Here is a 13,698-nt window from a genome sequence, read left to right as displayed (position 1 = left end):
CAACATTTCGATCATTTCGAAATCTTTCCAAGAGAAATTCCAAATATTGAAAAATTTTACCTTTGACCTTCACGATTTAAGGGTTAACGTCTTCCGATTTTAGTAGAAGTTTCAGAGTATATTTTGAATTATCTGGACTATGATATTCTGAATAGGTTTTACTTAAAATTCATAAGAGTAAGGAAATAGAGCTCATTGGCCTAAAAATTGCCAAATAATTGGTTTTTCTCGAAAATTTCAAAATTTAAATCGCAGGTACGGAAAAACTATAAGAGATATTTTCATAATTTTTTCACGATTTAATTCCCTATTATACTCTTAATAAATCCCAATGAGATGATCAAAAAATTCTGAAATTTGTTTAACAAAATTTTTAAAAATTTGAAAATGGAGTTTTGAAACTGCCGTTAAAAAAATTAATTTTTTTTGTTCATACCTAAGAATAGGTTAACCGTATCCTACGAAGACAAAAACTCATATACAAGTAAATATGGACATATTTTAAGTAAAAATGAGCTTTTATTTTAATATTTCTCAAAATATGTTAATTTTGTTCCTACATTTCATGTTCTAGTGGCCTGAGACACGTTAATGGCCTGGCGAATTTTTAATAACTTTAACATTTTTTGACCGATTTCTGTTTTTTATGTCTCATTAGAACGACAATTACGTACACATTTCGATTCTTTTAAATTAAATTACAAAAGTAATTTTTTAATGGCAAAATTTTTACAAAAACTGAAAAAAATGCATTTTTTCCCCTTGTAAATGCATCTCAAAACTTCAGAGGGCTTGCGGCACGTCTTAACCCCAACCGATTTACCTAAAATTTTTTCAGGATGATTTTTTTGCTAATGTTCACCAAACTGGAGGGTGAGAATGGCCAAAATCCAACTTTCGTTTATTAAGGGCCACCCTAGTCTATATGGGTGCTATACTAATTACGGACCGATCGTAACAAAATTTGGTGACATGAATTTTGTATATATAGAACATATTTGCAGCGGAATTTGTGGAGATGCATATATAAATTAAAATTTTGGAAGGATATTTGTATGGGGGCTAGGTGAAATAGTGGACCGATTTCAGCCAGTTTCAATAGGCTAGGTCCTTGTGCCGAAAAAATAATATGTACCAAATTTGATCGAAATATCTTCAAAATTGCGACCAATGTTTACATGGACAGCCAGCCAGACTCAGCAAGTGATTCTAAGTCGATCGGTATACTTTAAGGTGGGCGTTAGAATAATATTTTTGGGCGTTAAAACATCTGCACAAACGCATTATACCCTCCCCACTATGGTGGTGTAGGGTATAGCAATCTTTGGATGATTTTATAATAAATAATATTTAATATCGTACGTGACATACCGTACGTGACAGATTTTTCTCTTATAATAAAACAATATATATTTTCTAAATATATGTATACAAAAACTAAAAAAATTAATGGAAAATATATGTATATTCGGTTTCAGTAAACAATTTTATAATAGCAAATAAACAATCAGAGTCAAAATTCATTTCATAATTATGCTAAATCGGAACTTAGTTTTAACCGCAATTTTAGCCTAAAACATGCCAATAAAATTAAAAAAATATATATAGTCAGTTTAAACTATTATTTTTGCCAATAAAACATAGTAATATTTTAGCGTTTTCTCCTATTCAAATCATCATGAAAAAAAGTTTCAAGGGTTTTCGCGTTTTCATTCTCGTGGAATTGCCCATATGTAAAATGAAACTGTCAAACTTTGAGGGATGGTACATGATCGATAAACGAAAAAAAATGGTAATTTAACCAAATCTTTTGCTCTGTTTTCAAGTTAATCGGTGTTGACAAATGTCCCCCCTTTTTACCCTATGTTAAAAACAACTTTCCGATGGCCCCAAATATCTGATGGAAAATCGATCCCAAATGACTTAGATATAATAAAAACCAGGACTATCTTGATTTTAATATATATTTGGATTTATTTCGTTTCCAAAAAACCTGAATCGATGATGAATAGATAATTTTCACAAATCATCGGTATTCTATTGTTGATTAAAATAAAAAAACAGTATTGATTTTTATTATTTTGTTAACAAGTTTTTGCAAAATATTTGCAAAAAATGTAATAATTTTTATTTTGTTTATTTTTTTTTAATTTTCTTTTTTAAATATAAAAAACACTTATAAATAACATACATACATGATTACAGTTAATATTTTGATTATAATTAAAAATTATTAATTATTTGTTTGATATAAATACAAAAAAAAAGAAAAAAACTATAGGTTTATGCAAATATCTCAAAAAATTTTATAAATACAAACCAATTTATATGTTACTACAATAATTTACTTTTTAATTAGCAAGCAATTTAAATAATTTATTAAGAAAACATACTATTTTTTTACAAAATTGAAAATTTTTAGGTTGTAGTGTGTGTGTGATTTTAATTTATTATACAATAATGAGAACATTTAGAAATTTTGTTTGATTTTTTTGAATTGTATTGTATTTTTTTGTTGGATATTAAAACAGAAAATAATTTAACTGCAGTTTAACCAGCAACGCAGTTTTGTTAATTATTTAAATAAATCATTCACTGTTGTTTTATTCTTATAGTTTTTTTTTTGTTTTGTTTAATAGTTCATTAGTACTTAAATACTAAAAACTTAATCAGTATCACATTTTTCATGAGTTTATTTTTTTTCTTTATTTATATTGTCGCTTTTATTTCAAGCGATTTTTATTTGTTGGTTTTTTAATTATTTTAGTCCGAAAATGTTTTTATGTTTTTTTTTTGTTTTTGGGTGTGAGTTGCTTGTGTGCTGTAGGAGACTGAGAACTCGAATGTGTTTTTTATGGTTTTTCTTTATCGGTTTTAATTTAAGTGTTTTCAATTATTCGATTTTGAAGGTTTAATGAATGGTTTTTTTTTAAAGAAAATTTTTGAAAATAATAATTATTTTTTAATGTTGATGTATTTTTTTTTTTAAGATTTAAATGATTTTTATTGGCTGTAAAAAATGTTGTTACAATTTGTCAATAATGCCTGAGATCATCAAACAATTATTTGTTAGCCAAATAATTCGTTTGCTTATGTATTAAATATTTTATTTCCAATTCCTAACAATAATATTTAACAACACATCACCACGTGTTTTACATATAATTAAAACGAATAACCGATTAGTGAAACACTTGAACTGAAAAACACTGTTCTGACCAGTTGCCCCAAACATTTAATTGAATTTAAATTTAAATATAAAAAACAATTTTAAAACTCTTTTGCACAAATACTAAGAGCACTGCAAATAATGAGTACACACAGCAATTACTCGTATTACAAAAAAAAACGATAAATATTTTGAAAATAAAAACACTCATTTCGAATTTATGATTTTATAACAGTGGTGAGTATAGGTGGGATGAATTCAAAATACTTTAATGTATTTTGTTTTATTAATAAAATTTAATTTGTTTTTCTTAACCTAAATCTATGTATTTTTGAAGTTTTTTACTGTTTAACACATTGAACTCATTTCATGAGTTCAATTATCTTCTCTTTGCCTTGCTTTCAATTTTAATGGTTGTTTTTTTTAAGGAGCATTTCTATATCACAAAGACTCCTAGTAATTTGTTTCCAAAAAAAAAAATACTTAACGCTTCATAAATAGAAGCTTTTTATAATAATAATAAAAAAATTATAATTAAAACAAAGAGCTTTAATCTCTATCTCTCTCACTCTCTGTACCGATCTAGCCAACTCTCTATTAGCTCTATTGCTCTTTTCTTACTACATATTTGAAGCTCTGACGCTTAATTACTGTCGTGAGAATAGAGTTTACGCTTATTGATGGTATAATCGGGACTTATGGTTATGGTCCGTGATAGACCCTTTATGAACTGGGGCAACAGAGAGGTCCAACCACGTTTGTCTTGGCGCAAAGTTAAATACACCTCAAAGGTAGGCACCATTTCGGGATCTATTTTTAACTTGGCAATACGCTTAACATTATTGATTTCCTCCTCGTATTCAACAAACACGGTACAGCCACGTATGCCGCAGGGTTCACGTTCCGAGACACGCACTATATCGGTGGCTATGCGTTGGGTGAGATCACTGGGTAATGAGACTTCGGTACAGGTGAGATTGCGGGTTTTGGCAGCACGCAATTCGGCCAGCAAAAGCAATGAAAGTTCATTCACTGCTGCCGCATCAATACTATCACAGTCAATTTGTTGCTCATCTTCTGTGCCATAATGGTACTCGGGTGGTGATTGCTGTTGTGGTTGCCGTTGTGGCTTCAGTTGCTGTTGTGGTTGTTGTTGTTGTTTTTGCTGAGGGCGACGACGTTGATGATGATGGTGTGGGTCTTGTGCGTTATTGCTTAAAGATCTTGACCAATCTAAAAATAGAATAAGAAAACAAAACAACACAAATAAATAGAGGAAATTGTTTTTAAAAATAAAATAAAGACAAACAACATAGATACAAAAACAAAATTAGTTTAATTGGGTTATAAATTGTCATTAAAAAACAATTATGCCGACAATGATTTTTAAAAATATGTATGCAAAACCACAATACAGTGGAGGAAATAATATAACCTATCAACTAAAATTTATTTGTCTAGACTCTACACCATTTCCAATTGTATTTCAGAACTTTCTAATCGCATTTCATAAATTTCCAATTGAATTTCAGACAATTGCAATTAAGTTTCAGAATATTCTAATTGTATCTCAGACATTTTGAAAATTTCTGTAAAACAATTAGAAAGATCTGAAATACAATTGGAAATACTGAAAAGTAAAATAATCTTAAAGCTAATAAAGTTTTGAAATCATGAACATTATTTTTGAACTTTTTTGAACAGTGTGCTAAATAAGTAGGATTATAGGGATATTGAAGAGTCCGAATTTTCGAATTGTTAGATTCCGATTAACTTGAAACTAAGTACTTTTGAAGTGCTATACAGTGCTATCAAAGATAATAGGGGTAAACACATTAATTTAAGTAAAATGTTTTTAATAATCATTTTATTTTGTTGGCACCCACGCTAAAATAATGTAAAATATTGTGTGATATCATAAACTGTTTACATTTTTACAATTATCTTGTTAAGTACAATTTTATTTGCAAAATATTTACAAAAATATTCGAAATGATTTTTAAAATAATGAAAACTAAGCAAAACTTATAGATCTGTTAATTTTAGTGATGGTTTTGAAACCTTTTAAATCGATATTCAAACAATCTTAAATATCTGTTTTCAAAATTGTTTTATTATGGAAAATCGAACCATATACGGTTGATATAGGGTCGAAAAGTATTTAAAAATAATAGAGGCATACTATTCGAAATGATTTTTAAAATATGTAATGGAAAATTGTGAAAACTAAGCAAAACTTACAGATCTGTTAATTTTAGTGATCGTTTTGAAACCTTTTTAATCGAAAATATCTGTTTTCAAAATGCTTTTACTATGGAAAATCGGTCCATACACGGTTAATGTTGGGTCGAAAAGTATTTAAAAATAATAGGAATAATGGAAACTAAGCAAAACTTATAGATCTGTTAATTTTAGTGATGGTTTTGAAACCTTTTTAATCGATATTCAAACGTACAAAAATATCTGTTTTCAAAATTATTTTATTATCGATCCATATACGGTTGATTTAGGCTCAAAATGTATTTAAAAAACAGTTTTGAAGATTCAAACAGATGCAAATGTAATGCATAAGTAATGCCAAATCATTAACATTTTAAAACATTATTTCAAAGGTTTCCTTCGTTGTACAAAATCAGACTCTTATTTCATTATTCTAAATATGATCCCCAAATTGTTAATCATTTTAAATACATATATTAAGATATTTTCCATCATCCAAAAAATATTTATCCTATCGCTATATATAAATTTATATAAACATGTCAAAGTCTTAAAATTTCCCTTTTCAAAACATTAGACAGTTTTTTGTTTAGACTCTTCATTTTTGTTTTCACTGGGAAAATATTTAAAATATTTGAAAAATGTTTGAAATATTTTTTTTAGTAAACATCAGTAGAAAAACATTCCAGAAATAGATGTACATATTTATCTATACGTTAAAAAGTAATTAGTAAATTTACGATCATATAGTATAAACAAAAGTATTTGTAAATATTTCAAAAACTATAAAATAAAACAATTTAGAATATTATTCATATTTTCAAATTGATCTTTCAATATGATGAACTAACTAATCACGAAATCAGTAAGAGAAAGTGAAGTAATTTACAATTATTATTTTTTTTATTCTAGAAATACTTTAAAGTATGAAATTGTGGTTATTTTATTAATTTTATTTACCCAATTTATTTGAGTGACATTGTAATGTCGTTAGCATGCCAGTAAATCATTAAACTAAGTCATGAAAATAATACAATTATTGACATTTCTGCAATGCTAATGAATAAAATAAATTGTTTATTTCTAATTCTAAGCTAATGCTAATGAACTCAAATTAATTTACGTCTAACTAATTTTAAAGAAAATAATAAATATATGTATGTATATATATATGTTTGAGAAATAAAACCTCATTCCATATTTTAAGTTCAAATTTTAAGGTCTTTTTTATTTACTTTAAAAATAATATTTGTTTTTGACAATTGTTGAAAGAACATTCAAAGCTATATCTGTATTTTACAAATTCTGCGCTTAGTATTGTAATAATACCAATAATAAAATGTATATGTCACCGGAGAGCTGCAGAAAGCTCAGAAAGCGCTTAGGAAGAAATGATATGGAAGACCCAAGCAAAGGAATGAATGTAAATTATATCCATAGCTTCTTTTCGGTTTTAGCAACATATAGTTAGTTGACAAAGAAGAATTATAGAAACGATTTTCATCAGATGCAAATAGGAAACTCTTAGTTTCATCGAGCATTGGGCATTATTCCAATTTTTTTGGTTAAGTAGCATTGTAAATTTTATATAATCTTGTTTACTCCGAAAAGGCACCATTGTTTTCTCTGACCCTTTACCAGACATACATTTTTTTTATTAAATCGAACTGATGTTTTAAATTTTCTTACTATTTTTGAAAAGATGGTTTCAATAGGTCCCTTTAGAAAGCTATAATATATATTATTTAAGGGATCGCAAAAGAAAATTGTAGAAATTACAAACGAAATGAAAAAAATTACACTAATGTTAAAATTAATAAGATAATTTCTAATTTACGCAATTTTCCATTATTTAATGTGAAAAAAACACAAGAATCGATTTTCAAATAATCGAAAAGGTGTGTATTCATAAGTGTTTTATTTAAATGAGACCAAGAGAATGCTCTTGCGATATTAAGGACATGCGTAAAATTATGTATATAAAAATTCTTAAGGAGATCAACAATTTCAGTTAAGATAATAAAAATTCATATTGACATCATAATTTGGAGGCAAAATTTACAGATTAAACCAATAAATATTTAAAATTAAAATGAATGAAGTGTGTTTAAATAATTTATTCTTAATGTCTTACAAACGCCCAAAAATATTACAAATTTACTAAAATATTCAAATTAATATTTCATTGAAACTGTATTCAAAGCTTGACAAAGATCTTAAATGCGAACAAAAGAAGCTATGAGTGGGTGTTAAACTTAAACTTATGAATTAAAACTGTTTCGACAGATCGAAAAACTAGTATTTAATATTTAATTTGATTAAAGTGTTCAATGAAAACTTAAGATATTAAAACACATTTTTTTAAAACCGATAAGATTTGAATAACAAAAAAAAAAAACTAAAACTATAAACAAACTGACGTCAAATAATTAAGTTCTTGATAAAAAAAATATATAAATTAATAAATGAAATATATGTACTCGCACTTTAAATAAATATATATGTCAAGGCCCAATTTAGAAAAACAAAATTTTCGGTTAAACATTTTTTGAAGATAACACACGTGCCTTACAAACAAATTTAAAATTCAAATTTGAATAAAATTTAATTGTTTTATTAATTAAGCAATAGGTAGTATGTACTTACTTTTAATTCTCGTTGTAGAAATTTCATTGTAATGCTGATCATTGTACTGATTTTGTACTGTCAATACTTCCATATTGTTGATTTTTAATTTTTTATTATTAATTTTATTAACTTTTAAATTATTCAAGTGTTTATTGTTTTTTTTTTTGTTTTTTTTACAAATCTATTTATATCACAACTGGCAGGCAGGCTTATTTTGTATTTAATTTATTTAATTTTTGTTCACGAATAAATTAAGCTGAGTTTATAATAATAAATTGAATAAATTTATTTTGTTTTTAAACTTTTTTAATTTGGATCATTTTCAATGTGGTTGTTGTTTGTAACAATAAATTAAATGGCCACTTTATTCATTTAGATTTTATTTATTTTTTTTTATTAATTTTATTATTTTTTCCTTTTTTTTGGGGAAAAAATATACTTTTTTTTAGCTATTAGTTGAACTTTGAGTTGTTTCAATTTAGACACGCTCTCTGATATTCGTGCTGTTCTTCAAAAGATTTAAAAAATTTTGTATTTCTTTAGTAAAGAGTTCTTTAGGTTCCAACGGTACAGTGGTACGTACTAATAAATACAATTTTATATTGATAAATAGTTAGTTGTGGTTGATTGGATTTTATTGTTATTATTTTCTATATATTTTTGCTTTTATATTGGGAGAAGAAAAACGAAAAGTATCTTATCTATGGGGTTCTTTTTTATATTTTGGTTTTTGGTGTGTTGTGAATATCAGCAGTGTTTCAAAGCAACTAACTAGTTAACAGCTGTGTGGTGAGACTTTTATACTCGTCAATACTGCTCAGCTCAACACCATACAACACAAAAACACTGCAGATGTGTTCACCACCGATTGAGTAAATTAGTCTGTTTGTATTTGTAGCATAGTGTAAATTGTTATGTGTGTAAGATTGTGTATGGAAGCAGTATAAGCAAGTAGAAATACAAAAAAATAAATAAAAATACAAAATAAAGAAAAATAAATGTAAAAAGCAAAAACAAAAACACACCAAAAAAGAAAAACAAAATACAATCATAAGTTTGTCTGCTCCTCCATATGGAGGAACTTAGTATGAGTAAATCAAAATATAAAAACAAACAAGAAAGCTACGAGCGGTCAAGAACGAAATATTAGTACGCTGCAATCGTTTTTTTGACCTCCTTTTCGAAAAAGGTTTATAGGTATGTGAAGTACTAGATAATAGTTTTCAAACGGGGGTCCAAGAAAATTACAATTTGTTCTACATTTTTCTATTTTTTCCATTTTTATATCAAAACTTTTCGGATTTGGGAGGGGGAATTCCTATTTCACTACCTCTGGATGCGGGCCTGCTCTAGAGGGGTCAAAATAAACACTCCAGAGGAATTAAACATTGTTTTCTAATTACTATATGAAGCTTTGAAGCTGTTATTGTCATCGACATATTTGAAACTAGACCATTTAGAATTGAGAAAATCCAAATACAAATTAAATTTTAGCAATTGTGTTTTCTGAATATTAGTTTGAATTTCTTAATATCAATTTGTTTTTACTCTAAATCAACTTGCTTTTCTAAAATACAATATCTATTTTCTCTGTATTAAATTGGATTTCTCATCATGAATTTTTATTTTCTCAATATCATTATTATATTTGAGGAGCCGCAAAACAAAAGGTACTTTTTTGAAAATTTAAAAATTTTGGGAAATTGATTTTTTCTAGAAGATTTCAACCCAAATATTATAAAAATACCAAAAATTCAATTTGTAAAAAAATTCGAAAAAGTACCTTTTGTTTTGCGGCTCCTCATTTCTCCTTTTCAATTTGTTTTGTCTCAGTTTAATTTTCTAAATTTCAGTATGTTATTCTCAATATTAATTTGAATTTTATTTGTATTTTCTTAATATCAATTTGTATTTTCCCAATTTCAACTAGAAATGGTGCAATGAGCCGCCTGGGGCCGTGAAGCAAATACTTGTTAAAACCCCTGTACTAGATCATGGACCTGGGTATATAAGCTATCAAATTAAAGGGATTTTCAAGATCTATCATATTTTGGTCGAAAATATAATTTACTAGTTGATCGCCCCGGTTTCGCCCGGTAGCATTTACTAATGTTAGTTCGTCAAGTTTCTCCAATCCTGCCTGCTCTTATTTATTTGCAAATAAAATATTTAAGTTTGTACTGCATACTTTAGGGGCTTTTTTATTACAGTTGACTGGACTCAAAAAACCGGTTTTAGCCGTAATTTTAAAATTTTTTTCTTCACAAACCATCTCCTGAAAATTTCGAATCGATTAAAAAAAAATCAGCCAAATCGCTCCAGCCGTTCTCACGTGATGACATTACATACATGGACCATTTCATTTTTATATACATATATAGATTAAGATATTGACGAAAGCAATTGGTGACTTATTTATCTGCAAAATATCGTTACCTTAATATAGAAAGACCCTAACTTGTGTTTTTTTAATTTATCGAAATAAACGAATATCTGGGCTTACAAAAAAAAAAACACTATTTAGAGCCTTTCTATATTAAGGTAACGATATATCCATTATAAGAGCAACACTTCATTAAAGAAACGATCGCCAATTCATCTCTTCAATATATTTACGAATATCTCGTCTACATCGAGGTGAAGTTCCGTGAAAATATTCATGTTCGAAATATCCAGTCGAATGCCAGTTAACTACCAGTCTTACCGTTCATAGTGTTCAGAGAAACAAAACAAGGATATCAATAGGTTGGATAATGAATATACATATCGCTCATTTGCTGAAACAACGTCATAACTCAAAATCCGGGTGTTTTGAACTGAGTAATAAAAAATATGCGCCCTTCTTTAATCTTTCATATAGTTTTGTCAGTTTTAAAAAAAGTCAATTATTTTTTGTATGAGAGTGTTTTTTCGTTGTTAACGTCAAAATTAAAATACATGATTTCTCGTATATATGACAAGTAAAAATTTGGCTTAAATAAAGATTAGAAAGGTATTAATAACTACCATTTAAATCAGGTTTTATTTCTTAAATTGCATGATTTGTTGAAAATTTATTTAAGAAATAGTGAAATATCATAAAACAATCAAAGCCGTTTTTTTCAAAACGACTTATTTTGAATACTTAGAGTTTTGGCTATAGAGAGATGTATTCCAATATAGACACAGTTTCCTCTATGTCAATTCTCAATAGGCCTTTATTTCATCATTCGTCTGATAGATTAATTGCTGTGAAATTCTTACAATGTCCCTGTTTAATAACCTCAGTGATTCAGTATTCTGGCTGCAAAGGCGGAAAGATTATAGATTTTTAGTAATTCTTATTTTTTATTTACTCAGCACAGATGAGGTTTGATACTCCAGAGAAGGAGCTTCTGGCGATACAATCGTAAAAGAAAACTATTTACATTGAATAAAACGAAAAACATTAAGTTCTACCATACAATAGCGAATAGGGAATTTACGTTCATATGTTTACGAAGGCTCTCCAGTGATTTCTATCTTGTTTGAGGCCGCGTGAGTCCTCGTTACCGATGATCCGCTTCCACAGATCTTCTCCATGTTGTTCGTTGTCGTCCAACATTTCCTAACCCTTGCGCATTCCATTGTAAACTGGCCTTTGCTATGATGGATGCAAATTTAGGAGCGTATGGCCAATCCACAACATTTACGGATTTCGTGGGCGACAGGGGTTTAGTTGCTGGTCGGCGTTTGTGATTTGGTTTGGCCAAAATATGTTCTTTATATTGCGCAGACATTTATTTACAAACACTTGTAGTTTTGTTGTTAAGGACTCAGTGACTTTCCATGTTTCAAACCCGTAGAGTTGAGAAGGGCCAACTTTCCGCTAGAATTGAAGATTTTAATTTAGTGCAGCTTAGCGCCTCCATCTTTACCTAAGCCGCTGCCAAGATATGTAATTTTATTTACGTTTTCTATCTCGGTGCCCTTTAAAAGTATTGGGTTAGTGTTTGCAGTGGCGATTCAGCGACTTTGTTTTTGCGATGTTGATCTTAAGCCGTTGGTTCAGGAGCCTTTGGATTCCATTAGGTGCCTTGATGTTTGTCTGACGGAGAACTGTGACCAGAACTAAGAGAAAAAGCATTGGTGACAGCCGGTGTTCATATCAAAAGCCTTGCTCTCTTGGCCTTTGAAACGCGCTTTATATGGAGCATCTCGATATAGCTCCTTTATAAGATATGATATGGTCAGGAATTCCAATATTTACCAGTGTGGAAAATATTGCCTGTCTATTGATGGTATCGAATGCTCTTTCGAAGTCCACATACACTAAGAAGAGCGGGGAGTTGTACTCTGCATACTGTTCGATTATTATGAGCAATGTATTGATTTGGTCTACACCTGATCGATTCATATACATACGTGATTTTAGCATTTCTGTCTCTCATTGATCGCCTTTAGGGAATTCGGTTGATAAACTCAATGCATAAATGTCGAATGGAAACTATTCAAGGGATAATAAGGTGTCAATAGATAATATGGAGTTGGCAAAGTGCCCATTCACCCCACCATAGATGAATTTGCTGGTTTCTTTACTCAAAAAAGTTACACATACATAGTTTCTTTTGTTACTGTGAAATGTAACAAAAGTTACATTTCACATAGTTTTTTTACTAATACATTCTCAGCACATTGGTTTTTGACAACTGAGTTAGGTCTTTGACATGAGTGTTTCCAATCTATGTGTATTTATCTATGACTGAAATACCAATCGTTACAAAATTTGATCGTGTGTCAACATAATAGCTGTTGTGTTTTTTTTTCTGTGTAGGGTATTCACGTATACATACAAGCTTTCATACGCACTTACATAGTTATGTATGCATGTTTTTTTATAGGAAAACTATAGAGTGTAGTTGAATGTGTGATACTTGTTTTGATTTTGTTTGTTTGCCTTTTAACGATGGATCACAACTACTTCCACTGCTAATACAACAACTATTCTCTTTAACACATCTGGCTGGCGGGCTGGATGGCTGCCTGAATGGCGGTCTGATGTAATGACGATATGACCGCTTGTCTTAATGTTGGTTTGTTTTCATATTCCTCCATTTAATTGTACACAGAGATGTGTTTTTTGTTGTTGTTCGAACACTAAAAATGAAAATAAATAAAAAAAGAGTAAAAAACAAAAATTACAAAAAGAGCGTACCAAAAAAAATATATTGATATGCATGTGTGGATGTGTGAATGTTTATTAAAAAAAAGCATCTAAAAACCAGTAGTTGTTTTTCTGCATTTGAATAACAAATAAATACAAAAAAACAACAGAATACGAAAACAATAATAAAAAATACAAAAACAACCACAGTCAACGAATATAAACAAATCTTTAGAAAAAGAGTTTTTTTTATGGTAAAAAATAATAAAAAGAAAAAAAATAACTGGCTTGATTACAAAAGCTCTCCATAAATTAACGATTTATTGTAATTGTAATAATTCTCTCTGGTTTTTTGTTTTGAGTTTTTGTTTCTTGTTTTATTATTTGCTCATTAGTTTACCCAGAAGATTTCACAAAGCTTTAGTTCTGCTCACTCTCCCACTCTTTCGTGATCTTTTATTTAGGCAATTTATTTCATTACCGATCATTTCGTTTAAATTATTACTCATTTTGTAAAAAACAACTATGTATGTCCATGTATTTAATAGTTTGTTTTTAT

At 28.5% G+C, this 13,698-nt stretch overlaps 1 protein-coding gene across 1 annotated transcript; it reads right to left on the bottom strand.

Moving 5' to 3' along the window:
- Positions 1–2,777: 2,777 nt before the first annotated feature.
- On the bottom strand, positions 2,778–8,781 carry LOC135953356 (protein scylla-like). Its single transcript, XM_065503223.1, has 2 exons — positions 8,036–8,781; positions 2,778–4,402 (listed from the first exon to the last, which is right to left on the bottom strand). Exons 1-2 carry the CDS (start codon positions 8,106–8,108, stop codon positions 3,813–3,815), a joined length of 663 nt encoding a protein of 220 aa, XP_065359295.1. The 5' UTR covers positions 8,109–8,781; the 3' UTR covers positions 2,778–3,812.
- Positions 8,782–13,698: the final 4,917 nt, after the last annotated feature.

Source organism: Calliphora vicina, chromosome 3 (assembly GCF_958450345.1).
Source record: "Calliphora vicina chromosome 3, idCalVici1.1, whole genome shotgun sequence".
Lineage (NCBI taxonomy): Eukaryota > Metazoa > Arthropoda > Insecta > Diptera > Calliphoridae > Calliphora > Calliphora vicina.
This window is presented reverse-complemented; position numbering and strand designations above follow the sequence as displayed.